Here is a 24,782-nt window from a genome sequence, read left to right as displayed (position 1 = left end):
AAATTTATTCTATCCACAAGGAATGGCTCACCTCCCCGGCCCCTCTGTTGTTCCTTTCTCAGTGCCTGGCGCCATCATTCACCCAGGGCCCGTGCCAGTCACCTGCACCCCACCCCTTGCCCCTCTTCCCTTAGCCCTTCACTCAGTGCTGGCGTCCCGGCCATGCTCTGTGCCCATCATCTCCTGCAGCCTTCCTCCTGGCTTCATTCCCTCTCCCACAGCCCCAGAGCAGAGTGCTGCCATCCCTCTCGCAGAAGGTTGCATCCACTGCCTGCTCCTTCCTCTGCCTTTGCGCTACTTGACTTCTGGCCTGCGTGGTGCTTCACAAACACAGAGCCGATCCTGTTACTCCCCTGTTGAAAACTCCTCAAGGGCTCCCCAGGACCTCCGGAGGAAGCCCCGTTCCTCAGTGTGGTGAGGTAGACTCTTCCTGCCTTGGCATCTGCTGCCTTCTCCAGCTTCTTCCCTCACGTCCGCCCATCTCTCCAGGCTGGTGTGAGTGGCTTTCGGTTCTATCAGGTGTCCTATTCTCTCTCATCTTGGGGATGTTCCCTTTGCTTGGAGCCTCTCTCTTCATCTGGATAATTTATACCTCACCCCTTAGTTTCAGAGGTGATGTCTCTTCTTCTGGATAGTTCTACAGGACTGTGCAAGTCTACAGTGAGTGACACCCCACGTGCCCCACCGCACCCTGTACTTCCCCATCACTGGCAGATAGCTTACTTTGAGTGAATTGCATGTTTACGGGTTTGTTTCCTTTCAACATAAGCTCCCCAAGGACAGAGTCCGCATCTATTTAATTCACCTTTATATCCCTGGAGTTAGAACAGGGGCTTGCACCTGGTGAACAGTCCATAAAAATTCGTAGAACAAGAGAAGATAAAGCAGGTGAGTGGGCGTGTTACAGAGGCGGCCTGCGCAAGTGGAGAGCCCTGGGCTGGGCGGCCAAAGCCGGGGCTCAAGAGCCTCCCCACTTCTTAGCAGCTGGGGCTCTGATCGCGCGTTTCTAAGACTGGGCTGAGATGCGTCTCGGGGCTGGGTTGCTGTGGAAGCTCCTGGCGCACATGCGTTTCGTGTGTGTGAATGATGAGCACTGCCCAGCAGCGCAGGGACACGCTGCGCTGTGAGGACAGGTGGGACTGCGCACTGGAGGCGGTAACTACAGATGGTAATTCTGTCTCAGCAAACACAGGATCAGATTGGGCAGTGGTCAAGTTTCCCATCTCCAGAGGGTGTGGGAAAATGGGGGGGATTAAGGTAGAATCTCATGTATCTAATGCACAAGACCAGCTCCTGAAAGAATCCCATCCTGCCCTTGGTAAGCTTCAGTTAGAGCTTCCATCATCATGGGAAAAGCATATGGCTCTGCCCCAGGGCAGTTAGGACCCCCCAAAGTCACTGAGGAACAGGACAATAGCAGCTTTAATCTAGAGGCAAAAGAGAGGAATTGGTGTCCACAGGCCACTCAGTCCCTAAGAGCCTTTGCGCTCACATTCCCTGTCACATCAGCCAAAAGTGTTTCTTTAGGCCAGTGGGAAAAATAATGTTGCTCCTACAACATCCTTCCTAGTGTTCTTATCATAAGTAACTAACTTAATATGGTGACTTTCCGTAGAGTAAACATTCAATGCTCTTTTCCTTCAGAGAGGAGGACAGGAGACTGGGCCTCTACTTTGACATTTCCTTCCTCTGTAAACCTGCACATGAACCTGGGCTGCTCCACTTTATGCCGATGACTGTGTTACCTCTTCCCCCAGCATGATGGCTGCCCGTTCTTGTCCCCTGGCTGCAGTTCCTTCCCTGACTCTCAAGAAGCTTGCTTGTAGGGCACTGGCCCCATATACCGGAGGTGGTGGTTCAAATCCGGCCCTGGCCGAAAACTGCAAAGAAAGAGAAGCTTGCTGCTGCATTCTCATGCTTCTGGGAAGCGGTAAGCATTCTCAAGCAGTTTTCTTGGCTGCTAAGATTTCTCCAAGTCAATTTCAAATTATCATTCCCAAACAAAAAGTGTTTTTTTGAGAACCCTTTTTGTGGCCAGCATCATTTTAAAAATTACAGGGATGCTGATAAGATTCTAATCTAATCTCTACTTTCAGAGTTTATAATTCTAGTTCAGCAGACAAGGTGTAAATACAGAAAACAAATGGAAAAATAATACAGGTCAAAATTGAAGTCTAATAGGAACCAGGGAACTCCTATTTGTTATGGGCGTTACTTCCAGATGGTGCCACACTTGGTCCAGTTTCTCCACACTTGGTCCAGTTTCTCTCCACACTTGGTCCAGTTTTCCTCTGGTTTTAGATTCTTGTTCTATTCTATGTCAGAAGGATCCAACAAAGGGAAGGGGCACTTTTCTTGCTTTTCTTTGTTTAGATCACCTTATCGATACTTTCATTTCCAATTGCAGTCAATCTCCCCATTTATTCCTTCTATTGTTGTTTGATGGAACTCTGTGACGAGGGATTCAATTTCTAAGAAACATTTGACACAAAAGAAAGTTAGCTAGCAGTGGCTGGGCACTGGTGTTTGCCAAGCATGGAGTTTCCAGCCTCTCTGCATATTATTATGCATTATGAGGATGTGTCATGTCTGGAAAATGCAGCGATTTTGAAATGCAGTTGTCCTCTACTGAAAAATCCAGCGTAAGGACTGGCTCCCAGGCACTAGTGCATCAAGAGGCAAACCTCCTATTACAGTGCCGGCATCTTATTTCTGTTGTCAAAGACAGAGAGAACAGCTGCCGCCGGTGGGGCCAGAGCTTAGACAGGCTGGGGATTCCCCGTGGGGGCAGCAAAGAGTACAGATAAAATGGGAAGAAAAACCCTCTGTTAAGTACCCTGGAATGTATGAGCCACTCTTTGTCCCCTCTTGCAACTCTAAATCAATCCTTGTTCTCTGGGGAGCTAACAGTCATAAAGGATCACTGGATTCCGGGGTGATCTGAGATCTCCCCTGCTAAATCATGAAAGCTATTCTGCTAGTCTTGGCTGCGCTCCCCACCGCCCGCTCTCCTTGCCCTTCCCTTTTCTTCTCCTGGTTCGGCCTTCGTTCCCTGCGGCAGCTATATTAAACCCTCATCACCATCCTCAAGTCCCTTATTCTACCTCAATTCCTTTTTCACAGAAAAAATAGAAGTCATCTTTTATTTTCTCCCTTCACTTCCAAATGCACCAGTGTCAGCCCCATCTTGATTTGTTTTTCCACTCATGTTTCCTTCCAGAGCTGCTGATTCCCTCCCCACCTGTCTTCTGGAAGCTTGCTGGGTTGCTCAGCTTTTCCTGTTTCTCTTACCACTGGCTTGCTTCTGTGGCACATAGTCTTGGCCAATTCTTTCTTTCCCATCCTGAAACCAACTTCCCTTCTCCTTAAGCTACGTCATTGATCTTTTTAAAAATGTTTTTCTTCTATCACAAACTTTTTGAATGCATTGTTCACGCTCTTTCTCTGCTCCCTCACGTTCTTCTACCTTGCTCCTTCCTGCCCAACCCTCCAACCACTAAGTGGCAAATCCACGTGCGCCTCCCAGCTCCCTCCTGCTTCTTTCTTTGCAACATCGGGCACCACTGACAAGCTGCTGCTGAGTGGAGCCACCTCTCCTCTTGGCTCTGGGGATATTACTTCCTCCTGGTTCTGCTGCTCTTCTCCCCCGCGGCTCCTCAGTCTCCATCAGGGCCTCCTCTCCCTCTCCCTTGAAAGGCTTTGACCCTGAGGTTTTCCCCTCTAAGCTTGTCTATTTCTTAGGCTTCCTTGAATTACCATTTATAAGCATATGACTCTTCCAACCTGGATCTCACTTTAATTCAACAAATGGTCCTTGAAAATTTACGGGCTGCTAAGATCCAGAGTCACATGTGACATACCAGAGCTCACAGTCTATAATACTTTTTTCTGAGCTCCAGGCCCCACACATTTGGCAGTCTTTCTGTTTGTTACATTTTGAGGATACCCATCTAATTCACACAGCAGTGGAAACAAACAATACACCTCTAAGTTTTTTCTGAAGGGATCCAGAACGCAGCCTGGTTTGACAACAGGTGAGCAGATGATCCTGCCTGCTCTGATTTTGGTCTGCAAAACACACCAAAGGCCCCTGGGTCATAAGACGGGCACATATTTCCTTCGACTAAAGAGCAGGACTGCTCTCTAGAACAGCTGGACTGCCTGGAGTTCTGAGAATATAATTTGGTCCACAGATTTCGTTTCTCTGCCTTTGGAATAGTAAGAGACATTGACAACATCACAGGCTGATGACAATGTATGATGTGAGAATTGTATATCATACTGATACTGTCAGTAACAGAACTAGCCCTAAGGTCGCTTTCCTCAGTAGTACCAGCACGGTGAGGCTTCTACACATGAGACAGAATCGTGACAGGCTGAACAAAATTAAATGCAAAACTAAATAAATGCCATGCCTTTCTTGCACAACTAGGCTGGGCAGATCAGGAAGCTCAGTGTAGCAGATGTCCTGCAGGCTGGCCTGGCCAAGCCTTGGAGGCCAGCTGCTCTCTGAGATTGCCTTACCTCTGTTTCAGAATCTGCTTGTTGTCTTCGATGGTAACACTGTCAGCATGGTCCCTCTTGAAGACTTCAAAAGCCTCCTGGCATCCTAATGACATTTCCTCTCTCATTCCTATTTGAAGACACAGAGAAATGGCCTCAGTCACAGCATCAGGATCCTATTAATTTCATTGTCACTCTAGTCAGAGCACAAAGCCAGCCCTAGCTCCGAGAGTCCCTCTGTTCTGACCAGACAGGTGGCTGCAGGCTCTTCCAGTTGGCCACCAACCTGCCACGAAGGCCCTCGCAGTGACACCCGCTGCACCCCACAGGGCTGTGCTTGCACGTCCATGTGACTTGTGGAGGGTGGGTTTGGAATGTTTGGACAGAGGAAATGAAAACCAGAGCGCCGAGGACTGCTGAGGACTGCCGAGGACGTCTACAAATACCTCTTCTCCCATCACGTGGTGCCCCTCTTGTTGCCCAGGACTGCCCAGGACGTCTGCAGATACACCTTCTGCCGTCACGCAGTGCCCCATCTCTCTGTTTCCCTGTTATGTGCTGTTTTGGTTTTCTGTTAAACGTCACTCTGAATTCCCAGGAATTTAGATAAAAAAATTATAATCTGAACTGAAAGATAGAGAATCTAGAAAATTCTGCTCTTAGTCTATATATATACATACAATGATTCATCCTTGTTCCCTGTGGTTAGTGAGAGGCCTTGGTTCTTACTCAGGAATGAGGTTCTCAAGCACAACAACCATAAGCAGACCATGGCAGGGGTCCCTCATTTATGTCTAACTTTAATGCCTGCATTGCTATTCCCGCTAAAAGCCAACACTTACAGGGTGCCGCCTGTGCCTTGGAGGAGTAGGGCACTGGCCCCATATACTGGAGGTGGTGGGTTCAAACCCGGCCCTGGCCAAAAACTGCAAAAAAAAAAAAAAAAAAAAGCCAACACTTACAGCCAGGCCTGGCTCAGAAATCAAATTCTGGTGCCTACAGTCAGAATAGCCAAGACCCTTGGAGTAGCCAGGTCGGATTCTGGCACCAGGCTCCCTTCCTCACAAGCTCTTAGTGTAGGTGGGTGCCTGGGACCCCTCAGTGAGAATTAAATTCACAGCTGAATTTTGGATGCATCTACAGTCTTTTTTTTATACTTCTGCCCTTGGTTCCTTTGCCCTGGAAGCCTTTTCCTATGTTTCCATCTAGTAACACTAATCTTTGAAGCCCTGGCTGGACGTTGCCACCTCCATGGAGCTCTCCCCAAAGCCCAGGCAGAACAAATCCTCCCTCCACCGCGTTGCTTATCAATACATCTGCAACACGCGCAGCCCAGAGGACACTGTCCCTTCACATGACAATCCTTTCTGGTCAAATGCAAGGTTCTCAGGCGGTAGAGATAATATTTTTTATAGTTCCTAGTGTCTTGTTCAATAACATTTAGAAGGTGCTCAACATATGCCTGTTAAGTAAATCAGCTTGAGAATGCAGTGGGAGTGGTGAGAGCCCTGCTCTTATTGCCCTAGGAGCACATCCAGGGCCAGTGAGGCTCGCTGCGAGGCCATACGGGCCACACGCAACATCTCTTGCCTGGAAAAACCCACTGAGTCCCATCACCCATCCCCAGGGTGATAAACTGAACTGGCCCATCTGACACCAATTTAATGAGTACTGTTGATAAAAATAGCACCATGAAGAATGTCTGAATGGTGAGGCACGCAAAGACGCCCCACCCTTTTATGGGCACAGCTCAGTTTTGTCTCCACATCTGCCCTGCACACTGCAGAACTGGGAAGGCCTGGGAAGCCGTTCATGTGAGACTTGGGAAGATGAACACTGCTGCAGGACAGACATTAGCAAGGGCATTTTCTACCCGCAGAGCCCACAACTCTCCCCTGTACCTGATCTGAGTGCAGTTTTCACAATGTACACCTTTTGCTGCCAGGTAAAATGATAACAGAGGGTAGAGGGTGTGACTCTGCCTGGAACAGAGTTAGGGAAAAGGAAAGCTTCACAGAGACCACACTGGGATCTGCCTCAGGATCCCCAAATTGCTTCCTACAGGGGAGCTGATGAGAAGGCTTCTACCAACCAGGTAGCAGAGGCGTGAGGGCAGGGAGACCCAGGGTTGCTCAAAAGCTGCAAAGAAGGACCAGGGTTCAGGGTCTTTTCCCTCTCAAATTCTGCTTTCTGTACTGAGTGGATAGGCCCACCTGAGAGTTCCGGGAAAGGGCCATGCTGAAGCCCATGGCACTGTCACGGTAGTATCCTGGGAAAACCTCCAATCGACTGAACACCCCTCTCTGGGCCTTCCCGGAGGTGTCTGGGGGCCTGGGCACTGGACCAGAAAGGACACAAATGCACAGAGGAGATAAGTCCAGGGAATTTGGCCTCATTTTGTAGAGAAACTTGGAGGTCCCACTGAGAAATCTGGGAACCAGAAGTATAATGTATTCTACATAAATAACCAATTTTCAAAGATTGGAAATCTAATAAAATACATATTACGGGAAAGTTACACAGGAAATATTTATACTTTGGGGATTTAAAAGACCTTTAGAGGTCCTGTAGTGCCATGGGCTTATCATCAGGAACACGACATTGGTTTTATTCCTGCTATCATAGAGAAAGTATTCTGGAATTGGGTTCTTTGACAGTGGTGACTGCAGGTAATGGACATGATTATGGTGGCTATAATCCTGTCAACCTGGTTCCTAAGCGTCTGTGCAGGGAGGCCAAGGTGAGGCATCCCCAGGCTGAAGGCAAAAGGCAAGGCAAGGTCTGGGCACAGTGCCTCACGCCTACATTCCCAGCATACTGGGAAGCCCAAGTGGGAGGATTTCTTGAGGCCAGGAGTTTGAGACCAGCCTGAGCAACACAGTCGAGAAAGGGTAAGTGTCACAAATAGAGTGACAGAAAGCTCATCTTGCTAATGAGACAATCATCCATTTATTTGTTCTTTCAGGAATAAATTCATTTATTTATCTCAGTCATGGTGCTAGGCATGTGACAGAGATATAAAATTAAGCAAGATTAAGGCTTTAATCCTTGTGCTTTAAGAGTTCAAAGTCGAGTAAGTGAGAAAGAAAAGTGAACAAACAAGTTCAGTGGAGGTTTCTTCTTGCTGGGGAAGTGTGTGTCCAGCCCCGGGAACCAAGGTGGAGGGGTGGGGGTCACTTGCCAGGGGGTGTGGGCCAGGGCTGCACGGAGGAGAGAGCACGTGGACTTCAGCTGGAAGGATTCTGAAGGATGGAGGGGCATTTGCCAGGGAGACAAGTGAAAGAAGATCCCCAGTGGAGGCAGAAGAGGAGAGTGCAGATTAAAAAGGCAGCATGATCGGGCGGCGCCTGTGGCTCAGTCGGTAGGGTGCCGGCCCCATATACCGAGGGTGGTGGGTTCAAACCCGGCCCCGGCCAAACTGCAACCAAAAAATAGCCAGGCGTTGTGGCTGGCGCCTGTAGTCCCAGCTACTTGGGAGGCTGAGGCAAGAGAATCGCTTAGGCCCAGGAGTTGGAGGTTGCTGTGAGCTGTGTGAGGCCACAGCACTCTACCGAGGGCCATAAAGTGAGACTCTGTCTCTACAAAAAAAAAAAATAATAAAAAGGCAGCATGATTAACATAGGTGGTTCTGCTCCCCAAAGGAAAGGACCTTTGTGTGATTAAAAAAGGAATTTCTTACATACTCCATGCTAAGCATGGTAGCAGATGTTGTCTTGTATGTTGTTTTAGTTAAACCTCTCCATGTTCCCTGTTAATAATTTTGTTTTATAGATGAGGAAACTGGGGCTAAATTAAAGAAACGATTTGAAAGGGGTGAAAACTGCCTAGCTTTTAGAGACAGTTCTACTTTTAGACCATGATTTCCAGGGAAAGTATGGCACAGAGAGGGCAGAGACTCAAAATGACCTGGTAGTTGTGGGTCTCTTACCCAGGAGATCATACTTTTCTCAGTGCCTCTCTGTCTGAAAAGCCTTGAACTTTTTTTTTAATAGTATGACGGAAAAATAGAATCCTGAATTTTGATTACTATTTCCATTGTTTACTTCATGTGTTAGTATGTTCTGTTATTATTTCTAGAGTTTGTAAACTTCATGAGGGCAGGGATTTTTGCCAGTTTTGTTTGTAGGAATATTTCTAAGACCTGGGTTGTACCTGGCACACAGGGGGAAGTCAGTCAAATGTCTTCTGAACGAATGAATCACTGGGGGAATGTTTTACAGCAGCGGTTCTCAACCTGTGGGTTGCGACCCCTTTGGGGTCTCCTGCATATCAGATATTTATATTACGATTCATAACGGTAGCATGAATTGTATGAAGTAGCAACGAAAATAATTTTCTGGTGGGGGGTCACCACAACATGAAGAACTGTAGTAAAGGGCTGTGGCATTAGGAAGGTTGAGAACCACTGTTTTACAGGCTTCCTGTTTTTCCTTTTGCTCTAGCGTACTGTGACGCTATGGAAGTAAAGTACGGGTCTGTTGTTCTCAGCCTCCACCATCGTGCTACGGTGCAGGTTCATCTCCCACGTGGTGAGATTTTAGATATTTCACACCACCTTCTCACCACTACATGTCACCATACTCAGCAGCCATCCATTAGAGATTAATTCCAGCTCCAAGAAGCTTTCATAAGAATACAACTATAATCGTGGGTTGAATAGTGATGTTTTGGTCAACAACGGACTGAACATATAGTCATGGTCCCATTGTAAGGCATTATAATGTCTTAGTGCAACACAATACTTGTGTTTGGGACGTTGCCAGTCATATGAAAGCACAGTAACACAATTATGGACAGTACGTAACACCTGATGATCATAAATGACTATGTTACTGGTTTATGTGTTTCCTATACTATGCTTTTTTTTCTAATCAGTATTTTAGAATGTATCACTACATGTTTTTTAAAAAAGTTAACTCTAAAACATCCTCAAGAATGTCTTTCAGGAGGTGTTACAAAAGAAGAACAATTTACCACAGGAGATTCTACCTGCCCCTGAAGGCCTTCCAGCAGGACAAGATGTGGAGATGGACGACAGTGGTATTTACAATCCCCATGTAGACCTGGGCTAATGTGTGTGTTTGTGTCTTAGTTTTTAATCAAAAAAGTTTAAAGAGTGAAAAAAAGAAAAGTTTTAAAATAGAAAAAAAAGCTTATAGAATAAGGTTGCAAAAAAATATTTTTGTGTAGCAGTACATTTGTTTGTGTTTTAAGCTAAGTGTTATTACAAAAGAGTCAAAAGTTAACAAAATTAATACAATCAAAAAGTTATGATAAGCTAAAGTTAATTTATTATTGAAGAAAGAAAAATTTTAAAATAAATGTAGCCTAAGTGTCGGGTGTCTATAAAGTCTACAGCAGTGAACAGTAATATCCTAGGCCTTGACACTCACTCACCACTCACTGACGCACGCAGAGCAACTCCCAGTCCTATAAGCTCCAATCATGGTAAGTGCCCAACACAGGCGTACCAGTTTTTATCTTTTACATTGTATTTTACTATATGCTTATTTATATGCAAACACCACTGTATTACAATTGCCTACGTGCTGTACAGGTTTGTAGCCCAGGAGCCATGGGCTGTCCCATATAGGCTAGGTGTGTGGTAGGCTATCCAGTCCAGGCTGTGTAAGTGGAATCTATGGCGTTTGTACGACAACGAAATTGCCTAATGATGCATTCCTCAGAATATATCCCAGGCATTTAGTGACCCAGGACTGTACTTTTGCAGGTATCACTATTTTAGGACTAGCAAAGAAACATTTCATAATTTTTTTTATTTATTTTTTAAACTTCCTTAAGTTTCTGTTTTCTCATTTAACTGAGTGAAACATTTCATAATTTGTTGACAACTGTCTATCAGGAACTGTACGGGGGACAGAATTTTACCACCTTCCAACTTCGTTTACTCTGTCAGACTCAGCTCCTCATCAGAGCTCAGACCTTAGGAGTTCTGCCTTGCTATGCTCACTTCTAGCTCTTTGTTGCTTGCTTTTAGCAAAATTCAGTCAGATACCAGCACTGAATTCCAGAAAATCTGAGTGACAGAGAGAAGCCTGCTGGCTTGTTGAGTTAGGGGGCCATTCAAAACCTCAAGGATAGTAGTTTCTGAGTCTTAGTCCCCAAAACTCAACATTGCTATTCAGGTTGTAAGTTAGATGGAAAATATTTACAAGTCCCAAAGGTGTGTCCTCTTTTGGATTTTTGGGAGTGATCAGAGTACCCAGGGAGAAATGGCAGACAACAATGGGCTTTCAGAATTAGACAGGGAGTTAGGTTCTGAAAACAGTAGCGTCCAAATTCTTGGGCACTGGTCTCTTACTCATTTCTTTCTTTCTTTTTTTTTTTTTTTTTTGTAGAGACAGAGTCTCACTTTACCGCCTTCAGTAGAGTGCCATGATGTCACAGGACTCACAGCAACCTCTAGCTCTTGGGCTTCAGCAATTCTCCTGCCTCAGCCTCCAGAGCAGCTGGGATTATAGGCGCCCGCCACAATGCCCGGCTATTTTTTGGTTGCAGTTCAGCCGGGGCTGGGTTTGAACCCACCACCCTCGGTATATGGGGCCGGTGCCCTTACTCATTTCTTTTTCTTTTTTTTTAAATTTCAAATATTTTATTTATTGTAAATGTTGTATTTGTATATACACAAACCAAAAAGTTTTAACTAATTAAATTCAATTAATAAACCTATTATTAAACTTTATTATGAAAGGTTATGAAAATTTTAAGTGCTTAAAATTTTACTGTCCATACCATTTCTTCCCTAGTAAAAATTCATTATTTAACATAGCTGATATAGTTCATACCACAGTTAACTTTTTTGTGCTTATCTAAGAAAACATTTTTCTTCTTTTTCTCCAGCCTAATTTCTATGAAAATATTAGTTTCATTATGCGAGACAGGCCTCGCATCTCTCTTCTTATGAAATTATAACTCCTTGGAGATTAACTAGAGAACAAGGAGATGCCCCTAGGCCCAATTCAAAACAGGTATCTTATGTCATTCAGTCCAAAGGAAAGGAACATATTACTCATTTCTTAATGTTTTCTTTTTTGTCATCCTCAAATCTAGTTCCTCATTTTGCTAAAGAATACAATTCAGTATTTTTGGAAGCCTAACCCCCACCCTCAACATAGGGTCCCATGGAAACCAAATGGAAAGGAAAAACATGGGAAGTGGAGAGTTTATACTGTTGCCTTTGGGCCTACTGTCTGATTTCCTTTAGTCTGGGGGATGTGGGCCAGAGCTTACTTTCCTGGCTGCTCCTAAACAACTCACTGCTGCTTAAGCTATTGCTCAAAAATTGACAAAAGTAAAATGATGGAGAGCTGTGTTATTCACGCTGAGAAATGATTTCCTAGTCAGAGCCAAAAATATATTTTCCTTGGGAGCCATTTACTCATCAGGGCCTTACTTCTCTCTGACTGAAGAGAGGGGAGAAAAGTCCAGCAGGGAATGATAGAAGTGAGGGAGGGTGGATTGCAAGGGAGAGGGGTTCAGAACATACTGCTTGGGACGAATAGTAGGAGAAGGCTCAGAGATGAGTGAGGAACATTTGGTGCGAAGGCAGGGAGGAAGTGGGGTGATTCACTACGGGAATCGTATGGAAGGGCGATTACACTGTCTGTGGCTCCGTCCTAGAAGGCTTTGAAATTCACAGTAAGGGCACAGCTCTGATAAGGGAAATGAGCACCTGCAATACGTGGGACATGAATGTGCGCCCACCAAGGGGCAGGGCAGGGGGCGGGGCTTGCATGGTGTCTGACATACCATTCTGTTTGCACTGAAATTTCTCAGTGAGTATTGACTTGGGTGAAATTTACAAAAAATATCCTCACAAAAATAATTAGAAGAGAATCCCATCCTTGAGTGTGGAGAAGTTAGAATGAATGGACTGATGGGAGGAAGGACTTAGATGAGAGATGAGGCAGAGCCGGAGGAGAGAATCTATCAAAGTGTAACGTGAAACATGAAGGGCAGGAGGGTGTGGGCATCAGAGGGAAGATCAGTGGTCCAGCACCTCTGGGAATGGTGCCTGGGACACCAGGGCCATAAAAAGGAAATGATGTTGCAGCCAAAAGCACTGAGGTAAAGGAGAGCAAAGCGTCCACTGATTCTGGGCTAAATGCACGGAGGGGCCGGGGAGGCGCTGAGGGAGCTTGCACAGAGAAATGGACCGTCTCCCTGAAAGTCATCAGGGACCGCGGAGATACTGTCTTCACATTCTGCGCCCTGCTGTGGGGAGCGTGCTGTCACTGAGGGAGGAGGAGTTTGGGAGGTCCATGCGAGGCAGGGATGCTGAATATGCAGTCCCTGCGTCACCTCTTTCCTTCCTCACTCCCTTGGAAGACATCACTGACTGACCCAGCATCCTTTGCGGGGAAACTAATGACAGCATTAACCTTCTCAGCACAGCTCTTTGGTCAGTCATCCCTGATACAGCAGCTCTTCCTCTGATAGCTGGCTTCCAGGTTACTAACCACCTAAGTGACGACTTCATTTAATACAGTTACTGCTGTCTCTGTTGTCATTGCTGTGCCACCTGGTTCCATCACCCTGAGGAGCTGACATGCAGTTAGTTTCCCCTGGAAGTGGCGTTAGGCCCCAGCATGGCTGCACCACGGAGGAGCCCTTTGTCCGTGTTTCTCCACCATCAGGGTGACGGAGGTCACCATGGAAAGCAGTGGCATCAGCCGTGGTTCTGTGGACTTTAAAGGGCCCAGAGCAGCCCAGCTACAATTTGAGGGGTTGCTGGGTGGGTACTGTAGAGTATGGAATCTAAGGAGGAGGGGAAGAAAAAAACCACGTAGCCACGGCCAAAGTGACTGCAGATGTGAAGACCAGAAGTCAGATCTTTTGGGGTGACCGAGGACACTCACCCAACCTACTTCTGGCTTTTGATTGACAACGTCTGAAATGGGCTAATGCCCCAAGGCTTTGAGGTTAAAGGCCTGTGCTCAACCCAGATGCTATCACCTGGGCTGAAGTCCTCAGATTAGGACTTGCCTTGGGGTTTCCTAAGGGGCCACATGAAAGATGTCAACGGAACCTTTAATTACTTGGTTCTTAGGGTTGGCTTGGACCAGGCTGAAGCATGGCGGGCTTGGGAGGGGCCCTAGGGAGGAGAGTGAAGGGAAAATCTGAAGTGGAAAGCCACATAATCGTTAGGAGATCCACCCAATGGTGGCACCACATCTAAATAAATCAAATGGGTTCCTGACTCCTAGAGCCAGAAATCACACATCCCACCGGCAACCCACACAGGCCAGCAGTGCAGACCATGCAGGCTGGGTAGAATTCGGGGCAGGGCTGGAGGCAGGCTGTGTTTTCCTTTCATCTTGGTAACCACATCTGATTTACTCTCCTGCTGTGGCTGTGTCCTGGACTTTCCCCTGAGCAGGTGAAGAAAGGCCTGGCGTGCCAACTGAGTAGAATAGCCCAGAGCCCCTGAAGGAACAGCAGTTGCTTCGGGGGAATTTCCTATTTCCAGTAATAACATAAGACCTTTAAACAGAGGTCCTCCAGATCATCTGTAGAAAATATTCCTTTTCCTACCCTAGCATCTCAGGAGTTTTTATTTTGCGAGTGTTCTCATTTAGGACCAAGTGTCCAAGTGGGCTCTTAGAGAAACCTCCGTGGACAGACGCAGGCACTAAGCTTGGAAAGCAGCTTGGGGTCTGTTGGCATTTCTGTGTTTTGGAGTCAATTCAGGAATCTGGAGGCCAGCAGCATTTCCATTAAATAAGACAGCACGTTGTGGCTCCTGCTGCCAGCCCAAACTTGATCTATTGAGTCTTTTTTATCAACTTCACCCCACAGATGTGACAACCCTGAAAGAGCCTTGGTGTCTAATTCCAGGCCCAGTATTGGGCCAACCCTGGGAATCTGGGCAGAAGACATGTGTGTCTGGACTCCTTGTAGGTTAAAGGGCAGTTGACTGACAGCCCCACTGAACAGAAAGGCAAAATTCCTCTTCAGCTTAGAAAGAGGTTCCAGATTCTGCAAAATACTTCATTCCCTGAGTCTGAGGCTCCCTTGACCACTTCCAAAGGATCCAGTTCGCAGGGCCCTGTTGACTGGCTTCTGCCCCTTGAGTTCAGTTCTGATGTTGGCTTGTGCCAGAGACAGTAGCTGGTGTGGTGTTGAAACATCCTATTGCCTGAAAGATGAGGCAAGTTTTATGCTGTGCCTAAATTAGGAATGGATGACACTCTAAGCTCATTTATTTTCCTAGATTTAAAAAAGATAATTAAAGAACTGCCTTCTACCTTAGTAGCAAAAATGCCCCTTCCATGAAATATGTGTATACATGGATTTAAGTAAAATGTCTGTTTCCCTAGCTTGGAAGTGAGTATAATGCAAAATGGAATTCAGATGTGTCAAAGTTCATTCTTTGGGCAAAAAATAAAAATGAAAGAGAAAAGAAGGAAAACCGTGTACCTGCCACGTGATGGGTACTGCTCCGTGTTGCACAAATATTAATTCAATTAATCTTCCCGATGACTCTGTGGGTGGTGCTGAGCTGATACTTGAGGACTTTGCACTAGAAGCATTGTTTATGGTGTCTCGTTTAATTCTCACAATGACCCTGTCAACTAGGTCATATTGGGCCCATTCTATGGACAAGGTAATCAAGGCCGAAAGAGGTTAAAAGTGACTCCAGTCAATAGTTAGTAAGTGGCACAGCCATAACTTGATGCTGAGTGTATCTGACTCTAAAGCCTTGCTTTTTTTCTTTGTGGAAAGGGAAACTTTATGTTTCTCCCAGTTTTAATTGAGGGATAATTGACAAATGCGTGCATTTGGGGGTATATAATGGGATGATTTGATACAGGTATATGTTGTGAATTGATCAGCACAATCAGGTTAGTACCTTGTCTGATGCTACTTTTATTTATTGGTTTATTTTGGTGGGAAAAACAATTAAAATGTACTCTTTTAGCAAATTTCCCATGTACGGTACGGTGTTATTAACTGTGGTCATGGTGCTCTGCATCACACTCCCCAGAACCTACCCGTTTCTAACCGAAACTTTGTACCCCCTCACTGTACCTTCTCATTTCCCCAAACCCCAGCCCCTGGCATCCACCATCCTACTTGCTGTTTCTTTGAGTTCAACTTTGTCCGAAACATTCTTTTCCATACTGTGTTGCTAAGGGAAAATCATTCGTCATGTAGAAATGATTTCATAAAGACCAGCAAACCACTGGGGTCAGACCTCTGGGGTCAGGAGGTCAGAGATGATAAAGAAAACTGGAACTTTTGGAGGGTTATGGGCTGGGATGTGGATGGAAACCCATCCGTGCGTGAGATGGTTTAGAAGAGCTGGAGATCTTTGTGAACCGAAGAGGGCACGAGATGCCCGGGGAGCTGCTACTTGGCTGCCAGCGGGGTGAGGTAAGGACCAGAGGTAAAAGGGGCTGCACGTTCTTGAGTGAAGCCTTGACTCTCTGTTATTAGGGAATTTGTGGTCAGTGAACTCTGGCAGGTTCAATTAAGTATAGTAATTGTTTTTCTCTTACCTATACAGAGCGTGTGCTTTGAAAAGTCTCCACAGTAAAACAGTTTATGCACTTAAAATGGCCGTGTTGGACTGATGTCGGGGAGGGGCGGATACTGCTGAGAAGATAAAGGGGTATGGTCCAGGTTCCAAGAGCATGGGGATTGGGAGGGACAAGCTCTCACTGCACAAACAGTAGTTTCGACCGGTGAGAAGGGCCCAGGAAGCCGTCATATTCCCTCTGACCTTCCCATGCTCTGACAGTTTCTTCTCTGGAAGGGCCCAGGAAGCCGTCATATTCCCTCTGATCTCCCCATGTTCTGACAGTTTCTTCTCTGGGAAGCGTCTTGGGAAGTTACTTAAGCGTAACATTTGTTTACTCACTCAGGCCATGAGTCCGCTGGTGAGGCAGACTATCTGTCACCAAGTACTGATACCTGCTCCGTTGACAACCCCTCTTCTGCATTTAGTTGGAGACAAATAAAAGAAATATTGTCCTTGACCGTGCAGTTTAGCTCAGCATTGAGGGTGTGGGAAGGTCAAAAACTTAAGTTAAAAAGCTGGAGAAACCGAGAGACATTTCATCAACGTTCACGGGGTTCAGATGGTGTGGACCAGACTGTTGGGAGCGAGCCACGCAGGGCCATGAGCAGACTGCAGACGGATTTCTCAGGGACTGTTCCCCGGAGCAAGGGAGCAAGGTTTAGAGGAACTGAGGAGTCAGAGAGGGAGGAGCAGGGGTGGGTGTTACTGCTGCATAGAGAAGGAGCCCTGAAGCCAGGGGGCGAGGGGAGAGGAGCCCCCTGGGTGTAGGGCCCAGATGGGAGACTGACTGGCAGCACCGCGCCGGCTTCCTTTGGCTGGCAGGGGATTCTGCCTGAGTGACCCCTGGGACCATCTTACTACACTTCCAACCAGCTCTTTGCTTGCCAGGGTATTCCCAGGAAGAGGCCTGCAATTCTCCCTCCCTGAAATTATTGAAGAAAATTGGCTTTAGTGTAACACCAGGCTATTCTTTGATTCTTGTTGCTGGTTGGGGAAAGGAGATAGGATGAGGAGTCGGAAGCCGTGGTCTGAGTGCTGGTTTCAGTGACTGGCTGGTGGCCCAGGGCCTGCTGTTGACATTGCTCTAAGTCTCACACCCTCCTCTATAAAACGAAGCTGCTAATCAGTGCAGTTTGTGAAGGATTAACCAGAGAAGGCAGCAGCTCCTGCGTTTCTCCATAACATACCCAGTGCCTGCCTTTGCAACTCAGGATTTCCATGACTACCTCACCCCCACCCCAGGATCCCCACCCCTCAGTCCTTGAACTTCAAAGGCATGTTGCATTAGCGCCAAGTTGCCTGCCTGGAATATGGTAGATAATCCAAACAAGCTTTGCTGATGGAGCAGGTGAGCAAGGATGAGCTTTCTCGAGTGGAATTGCTTTCCTTAGCAGCATTACTTGTTCAGGTGTACATAGATCTCTAATGCAGTTTTCTGTGTGTATATTTTACAATAAAAATAAAGAACAGAGTATGGCAGCTATGAATCATTTACTTAAAAGTCTCTGACAGAATGAATGAATAAATGTGGAACACGCTATAAAAAGGGAAAGTGTTAAAATGAGTTATAATTGTCATAAGTAATAATGAGTCATCTACAAACCCACCCGCAGCAAGCTGTTCAGAGAGCAAAATCTACTTTAACACAGATTATGGGTTAGCAATGCAGGGAGAGAGCAGCTTAAATGGCCAGGCTGGCTCCACTGCTCCTTCTGTGTTCTCTGTTTCCTGACTGTACCAGTCGGGCTCATTCCGGAGTAACAAACTCATCTCATTGAGAAGGTAAAGGCAATTGGATGGTGGCTCCCTTTCTCCCTACCACTGGGCTTTCTAGCAGACTCTAGCACATGTTCATAGTCTAGGTTTTCCTTCTGGTAACGAATGAACATCATCCACCATCTTATCAAAGTCTAACCCCTCCACCTGGGCTGCGGTTTCCAAACTCCTGTCCTGGCCTTCTTCCCTGGCTCCCTCTCTCTTGCCTGAACAATTTTCCTCTTGGATTATTTCCATCAGCACAACGCCTTATTTTTAAATCCAGGTTGAATTGGTTATAGTCAAAGGTATTTGAATTCGAAGGTACCACAGGGAAGGTTAAAGTACTCACGTTCACTGGCCTTCATTTCTTCAATGGTATAGGAGAAAAGATCATTTATTTATAGTGGGATGGGCAGAAGAGGAGACTTCAGGACATTTAGGTACTCAGGGAAGAAAAAACTCTCTTAACAATACCCTCTCTTCACCCCATTAACCTTTTAGTTCTTTCCCTTTTTCTGGTCCCTTTTCCTGGAGATGCCTCAACAGAGTTGTCTATATTCCCCATCTCAATTCCCTCACCTTCTCTCTTCAACTCAGCTCAGTAGATTTTATCCCGTTTACTCCACTGAAATCTCTTCTTCTCCCTTGAAGATCCCCAGTGATCTATTTTTAAAACTAGTGTTCAATTTTCTGTTCTAATTTTAGTTGGCCTAAAGTTTTTTTAGAGCAGTAAGTCAGGGAGGTGCGTGTGACTGGCGTTGGCCCGAGGCTGTGAGTGGCTGTGGTGCATGCTGCTTCCTGGCTAAAGCATCAGAGTCCCTGTGCAATGTCTGTGCCCCCTCTTCTCTCCCACGTGATGGGGATCATCCCCGACAGAGTCTCCATTAGCCAGGGCCCCTCGCGATTGTGGACCTGAGCTGCCACCTCTCTGGCCACATTGTTCATGCAATGTGAATAGGAAATACATTTCCTACATGCCACTGTGATTTCATGTTAATTTGTCACCAGAGCCTAACCTAGTCTAGCCTGCCCAATATGCAGCAGCGGGAGCAGCTGACTGGCTCTCTCCCGCCTGCAGCACTTCCTCCCCAGCTCTCTGTGGGGTCTCTCCCTCCTGTTTTTCCTTCTGCCTTCCTGGCTTCTCTTCCAACCTCTAGGTATTGTAGTGCAGGAGGGCTGGCTCTGGACACTCTTCTTTTCAACAGGAGCTTTCATCCAGGGGCATGGCTTTACCATGTATTATACACAAATGGCTCCAAAATGACCTCTCCTTTGAGGGCCAAATCGGGACATCCAACAGTCTACTGGCAATCTCTACTTGAATCTCTGATTGGCACTCTGACTTAACGTGCCCCAAACAGAACTCCATTCATACTCCATTCCAAACACTAGTCACACTGTTTCCCCTAATTGTTTCCTTATCAGTAAATGGCACCATTTGTCCAGTAAAAACTCCTCGGTCTCTTCCACGACTCCTTAATCCTCATGCAACATCAGCTTCAGCAGCAGCTCCTGTCAGCAATCCTTTCAAAACGATGCCTCACACCTCTCTGCTCCTCTTTCCCTTTTTTTATTCCTAACATAGTTATTGCCATTCCTTGCCCATCTCCTGACTGCACAGCCAGCTGCAATATAATCTCTCTCTGTTCAATATATTCTCTGCATAGCACCCTGAGTGGTCTTTTAAGAACAGAATCATGTCACTCTCTGCTTTAAACTCTCAGACTGTGGCTTCCTATGGACAGATTCAAACCCTAACACAGCCCAACCTCCTTGGCCTTGCAAAAGGCAGGGCCTCCTCCATCCTCTGGCCCTGCCCATGTCCCTCACTTGCCCTTTGCTCGTTGGTGCCTTCTCGGCTGCCAGGCACCTGGCAACTCCTCATTGTGCTGGCAGGGTTCTTACCTTTGGGCTGTGTACTTGCTCTTTGTTTCTATGTCTTTACCTGAATCTTTATGATTATCAACTCATTATTCAGCTCTCAGCTCACTAGTCACCTTTGGTCCCCAATCATTTTCTACTTTTTTTTTTTGTTTGTTTGTTTTTTATGCTTCCTAGCATTTGTCACTAGCCGAAGCTACATGCACGTATGGTATAGAATGAAAACTCCACAAAAGCTTACCTGTCTTGTTCATTGCTCCTTTTCCAATGCCAGGAAGGAAGGAAGGAAGGAAGGAAAGAAGGAAAGATACAAAGAAGAAAGGAAGGAAGAAGGGAGGGAAGAAAGGAGGAAGAAGGGATGAAGGAGTCTCAGTCCCATTGGAAACAGGTCCTTTGAGAGGTACTAGATTGGCACCCCTGCCCTGCCTGCCAATATCAAGCCTAAAATTCTCTCCCCAAAAGATGCTGACCCCTGGGATTGAGCTCTCTCCTCCATATCCACAATCAAAATTTTAAAAGTAACCATCCTCTCCTGGGGCACTTGGCCTGGGTCAACTTGTACAGGCCCTTGCCAACTTGTACCCTAAGTAACCTTATTGCCTCACTCTGTCACTAGGTTTTCATTTTTGTAGTTGTAGTTTGTTTGTTTTGTTTTTATTTTTTCATTTTAATGATATAAGTGATTATTTTAAAAGGAGGCAGAGGAAAATGCCACGTATAAATGGCGAAATGGCTTGTTATGACAGCTCCCTTTCCTTTCCCTGGAAAGAGCTTCTATTCCTGAGAGAGGGAGAAAGACCAGTGCATTTGTGAAGTCCATCATCATTTCAGAATGCTCCTCTCTGTGCCTGGCATTGTGAGTCTTCAGTAGAGAGAAGCAATTTAGCATTGGGAATGGCTTCTCGTAAGCCACTCAGGAAGGTGCTGAGGAGTTCTGTTTTCATAGATACATCATCCTATAGAAGTTCAGAGAAAATGGTTGACACAGAAGGCAAGTCCTAAAGATGTCAACTACATTTCCTTCCCTGATGAGATAAGAACATATAAAAGGTATTACCTTATTTTTCTAATTACGAAAGTATAGCTTGTCCATTGAAGAAAATTTGGGAAATATAGAATGGTATAAAAAAGCAGGAAAAACCATCATTCACAATCCCTCTACCTTCCTTCTAGTTTTTCTATGCTTTGTTTTATTACATAGCTGAGATGATACTGTATATATAATTTTGTAGCCTATTTATTTCACTTAACATTATCTCATAACCCTTTATGATAAGTCATGAAAGTCTCCATGGATGTTACTAGTTTGCTGCATAATATTTTATCATTATTGTCCATTCCCTAACATTGAACTTCTACATATGCTGTGTAAATACTGCTACAGTGAATGTCTTGATGCATAAATATTATTCCCCATATATTAATTCAACCAGTATTTACTGAGTGGTCACTATATGCCAGTTACTGTTCTTGGAGCGGGGAACACGGTGGTAAGCAGAGGTTTATTTCCTTTGGAGGGCTCACACTCTGCCAAGGGCAACAGATAAGAGAAGGAAGTAAACATACACTGTTAATTAGCTCTACAGAGAGAGATGGTGGAAAGTTAGAGGCAGAAGGATACGAATGATGAGGGAGGCTATTTTAGTTAGGCAGATCAGAGAAAGGCCTCTCTGAGAATGTGTATTTGTATAAAAGCATTTTAGTTTCCTAGAGGGAGGAATTAAAGTTGTTGGTTTTAGAAAGCCAGTTCACTCCCTGACAGCAGTCCTGGAGGGGGAGACTAACATACAAATGCTCCTACCAGGTCATAATCTTGAGTAAGTTGTTTAGTTCTTCTGACCTTGGTTTTCCTATGTAAAGTGGAAATAATTACACCTGTACTACGCATATGTCTATGTGCATGTGTGTGCGGTGGGGGTGGCTGTGAGGTCAGGTTCTGGCATCCCAGAACATGTAAAAGGCATTACCTTACTTTTTCTAATGATGAAAGTATAGCAAAGGAAATTAACCTTTGCATACCACCACATACCTTGAGAAGGGAATGATCAAGCTGCGATGTGCATGCAGGGCATTCCAGGTGATAAAAACATAACCCCAAAAAGGTTCTGGAAGGTGTGGCATCAACACTCACTCTGTCTGGCACATGTTAGTAGTCAGGAACACACACTGAATGAAAGGAAGCTCCCAACCTGTCGAGAAGAGCCTATCAAGTCTCGGTGGCTAGAAGGAAAGGTCTTGGACGGCTGATCACCTAGCAGCTCAGTGTGGCTTGTGACTTGTGAGCCAGACACTGGCATGGGCACTCCTGCAGACAGGTGAGCCTGTAGTTCATAAGCCTGCATGTGGGTAGTATCCTCAGGTTCCTCAGTCATGAAATGGGGCTAATGCTGCCTGCTTCATAGGATTATAAGGGACAGAACTATGAAGGACACAATACTGTATCTTTTTTTTTTTTTTTTGAGACAGAGCCTCAAGCTGTCGCTCTGGGTCAAGTGCTGTACTGTCACAGCTCACAGCAACCTCAAACTCTTGGGCTTAAGTGATTCTCTTGCCTTAGCCTCCCAAGTAGCTGGGACTACAGTTGCCTGCCACAATGCCTGGCTATTTTTGTTGTTGTTGTTGTTGCAGTTGTCATTGTTGTTTTAGTTGGCCCCGGCCAGGCTCAAACCCACCAGCCTCAGTGTATGTGGCCCGCGCTCTACCCACTGAGCTACGGGCGCCGCCTGACAATATTGTATCTTGCTTACAATAGGGTTCTGATAAATGCTCTTTCTCTCCCTCATCTTATAATATTAGGTACCTAAGGAACCTGTGATAGTAAGAGGTAGGACAGTGACACAGAGCATTGGGAAAATTCTAAATAAATTGTCACCCATCCTTCCACCCTAGCTTTCTGGTCCAGCTGGTGAGCTGGAGGCTCTTTTTAAGGTACCCTGGCATACCCTGTTTATGTGATGTCTAGTATCCCCCTCTCCTGTCCTCAGCCCTAGTGACCCCTGGGGCTTCCTTCCTCTGGAGGCACCAAGTAGAAGATCTGCCTGTTGACCTCCTGGCCTCCCGCCCCATCCGTGTTTATCCTCTGCCTTCTCTGCCTCATCTCTTAATGTGGTGGGAGCAGCTTTTCTCTCAGTAGTTTCTTTAATGGCTTCTGTCTGACTTGTTTGCTTACTGTTGTTTTGTAAATCCTGTCTTTTCTTTAAGTCACAAACAGAACTGCATTGTGGAAAACAATACCCAGGCCTTAGGGCTCCAGTTGCCCCCATCTTCTGCACAGCAGGAAAAGGAAGAGGAAGCAAAGGCTGCTAAAAGTTAAGGAGCATGAAGAAGAAGAATTCAAATCTGATCTGCTTAAAACTCTGATGTGCGTTCATCTGTGGGGAAGGTGTTCACTGGCAGATGCTCTCAGATCTAGTTAACCGTTTGTGGCTGGTGTGTCCTCTCTGCCCAGCTCAGGGAGCTGCCTTTCACTTCATTGGGTTCACTAATGAGCTTTGAGTTGCCTTGGGCAGTAATTTTCTCTCTGGATATAAAGAATGCAGAGAGCGAGCAAGGCTGAAAGGCCCTGTGGCTGGGCTTCCTCTTGTCACAAACAGCTAGTCTTTGAACTTGTAATTATGAGTCATGGGGCTCCCAGTCTGGTGCAAAAGTGACTCATTTTAAGCAAATTATCAGCTTTTGCCCTGTTACCAAATGCTGCAATCAACCATTCTGTATTCAAGTAAAAAAAAAGGAACATTGTTTATTAAAAGAGCAGGATGTGTGGAAGGAGAGTGAACCGCACTATGCTTTCCAGACATATGGACCCAAGTCAAGCTCAGTTCCAGGGTAAGCCAAGAAACAAAACAAATAGCAAAATGGCCCAGAAAGGAAACGATCAGGAAATTTCATTTCAGAACAAACGCAAAATCACTCTCTGCAGCCCACAGCATAAGATTGCTGTGCGACTCCTGGGCTTTCTCTCCTCCCTACTCTGTCTTCCAACTCACTTGGACCTACGGGAATTGAGGTCAAAGAAGAAATGTCTTTCTGTGGGATGATTTAACACACAACTTTGCTAAAGAGTCAGGATGACAGATACCTCTGAGTTGCCCAAAGCTATAGCCACTTATACAGATGTACTGATAGACACAGCAATCATATTAACTAAGTGTGATCTAGAGATGGATCTGTGGTAGGCCCAAAGCCTCCTATTACAGAGCCTTCTCCGTAGGGCACCTGCTACAGGAACTGTCTTTGGCTGAAGAAACATTAGAAATGATCATTACCTCTTAGCCAGTTGCAAAAGTAGCAATAGATCTGACAAGACGATGTCTTAGGTACGATTAACACTGCCCAGGGCCACGACAAGGGGAAATGGACCCAGAGAAGACTGAGGGCTATATGGAGAGTGTTTTGAAAGAATGGTTTGAGATTTCCAATTAATTGTTTTAAATCACTGCCCATTCATTTTCACCACTGAAGGGAATGCCATAAGCTGCATGGGGAATTTGGCTCTGGTTAAATTGTCTAACTTCCAAATTTTACATCCTTTCCAAATTAATTTTGATTTAAAACTGATTTTCTCAAACCCATTGTATTTTGTCCCTTTCGCAAAATAATGGTTACCAAGTGGATATTTTTGTATGTTCCCAAATTTCCCAAATAAAATCTTAATTAATCACTCAATATTTTTTTGAATCTTCATCTTCTCTGCTTTCTTCTCATCACTGTAGCTGACAAAGAATCAATAAAAGTCATGAATTATAAAGGTAGAACCATGTCACCAATCACCTCCCAATTGGCCATTGAACTGCACATGTTCAATTCTCATACCTCTTGGCCTATTACAGTATTTGAATATTCTTTGATTATTAAAATGTTCTTCTCTGGCATCTTGGCATAGTTCTCTCCCTATTCTCTATGTTTCCAAGTGTCCATTCTTAGCCTCCTTTACCGACCGCTGCACTGCCTGTCCATCTGAGTGACATAGCCACTGAGGAGGAGGTCAGCAGGGATGGAAAGGAAGGCTTGAATACAGCAGATATTTCTGATGGAACATGATGACTAATTAGTACATACCAGAACTCTTGTGTTGCAATAAAGGAAATATAACCTT

The 24,782-nt window shown here is 45.6% G+C and overlaps 1 protein-coding gene across 1 annotated transcript in view; it reads right to left on the bottom strand.

Moving 5' to 3' along the window:
* Window positions 1-24,782, bottom strand: part of KIF6 (kinesin family member 6) — a 344,907-nt gene that overhangs the window by 72,930 nt on the left and 247,195 nt on the right. Inside the window, exon 14 of the mRNA XM_053602779.1 lies at window positions 4,525-4,633. Within this exon, the coding sequence (XP_053458754.1) occupies window positions 4,525-4,633 (109 nt within the window). The remainder of the gene's footprint in view (window positions 1-4,524; window positions 4,634-24,782) is intronic.

This window comes from Nycticebus coucang, chromosome 9 (genome assembly GCF_027406575.1).
Source record: "Nycticebus coucang isolate mNycCou1 chromosome 9, mNycCou1.pri, whole genome shotgun sequence".
NCBI lineage: Eukaryota > Metazoa > Chordata > Mammalia > Primates > Lorisidae > Nycticebus > Nycticebus coucang.
The sequence above is the reverse complement of the archived record's forward strand: the minus strand, read 5'-3'. Positions and strand labels throughout refer to the sequence as shown.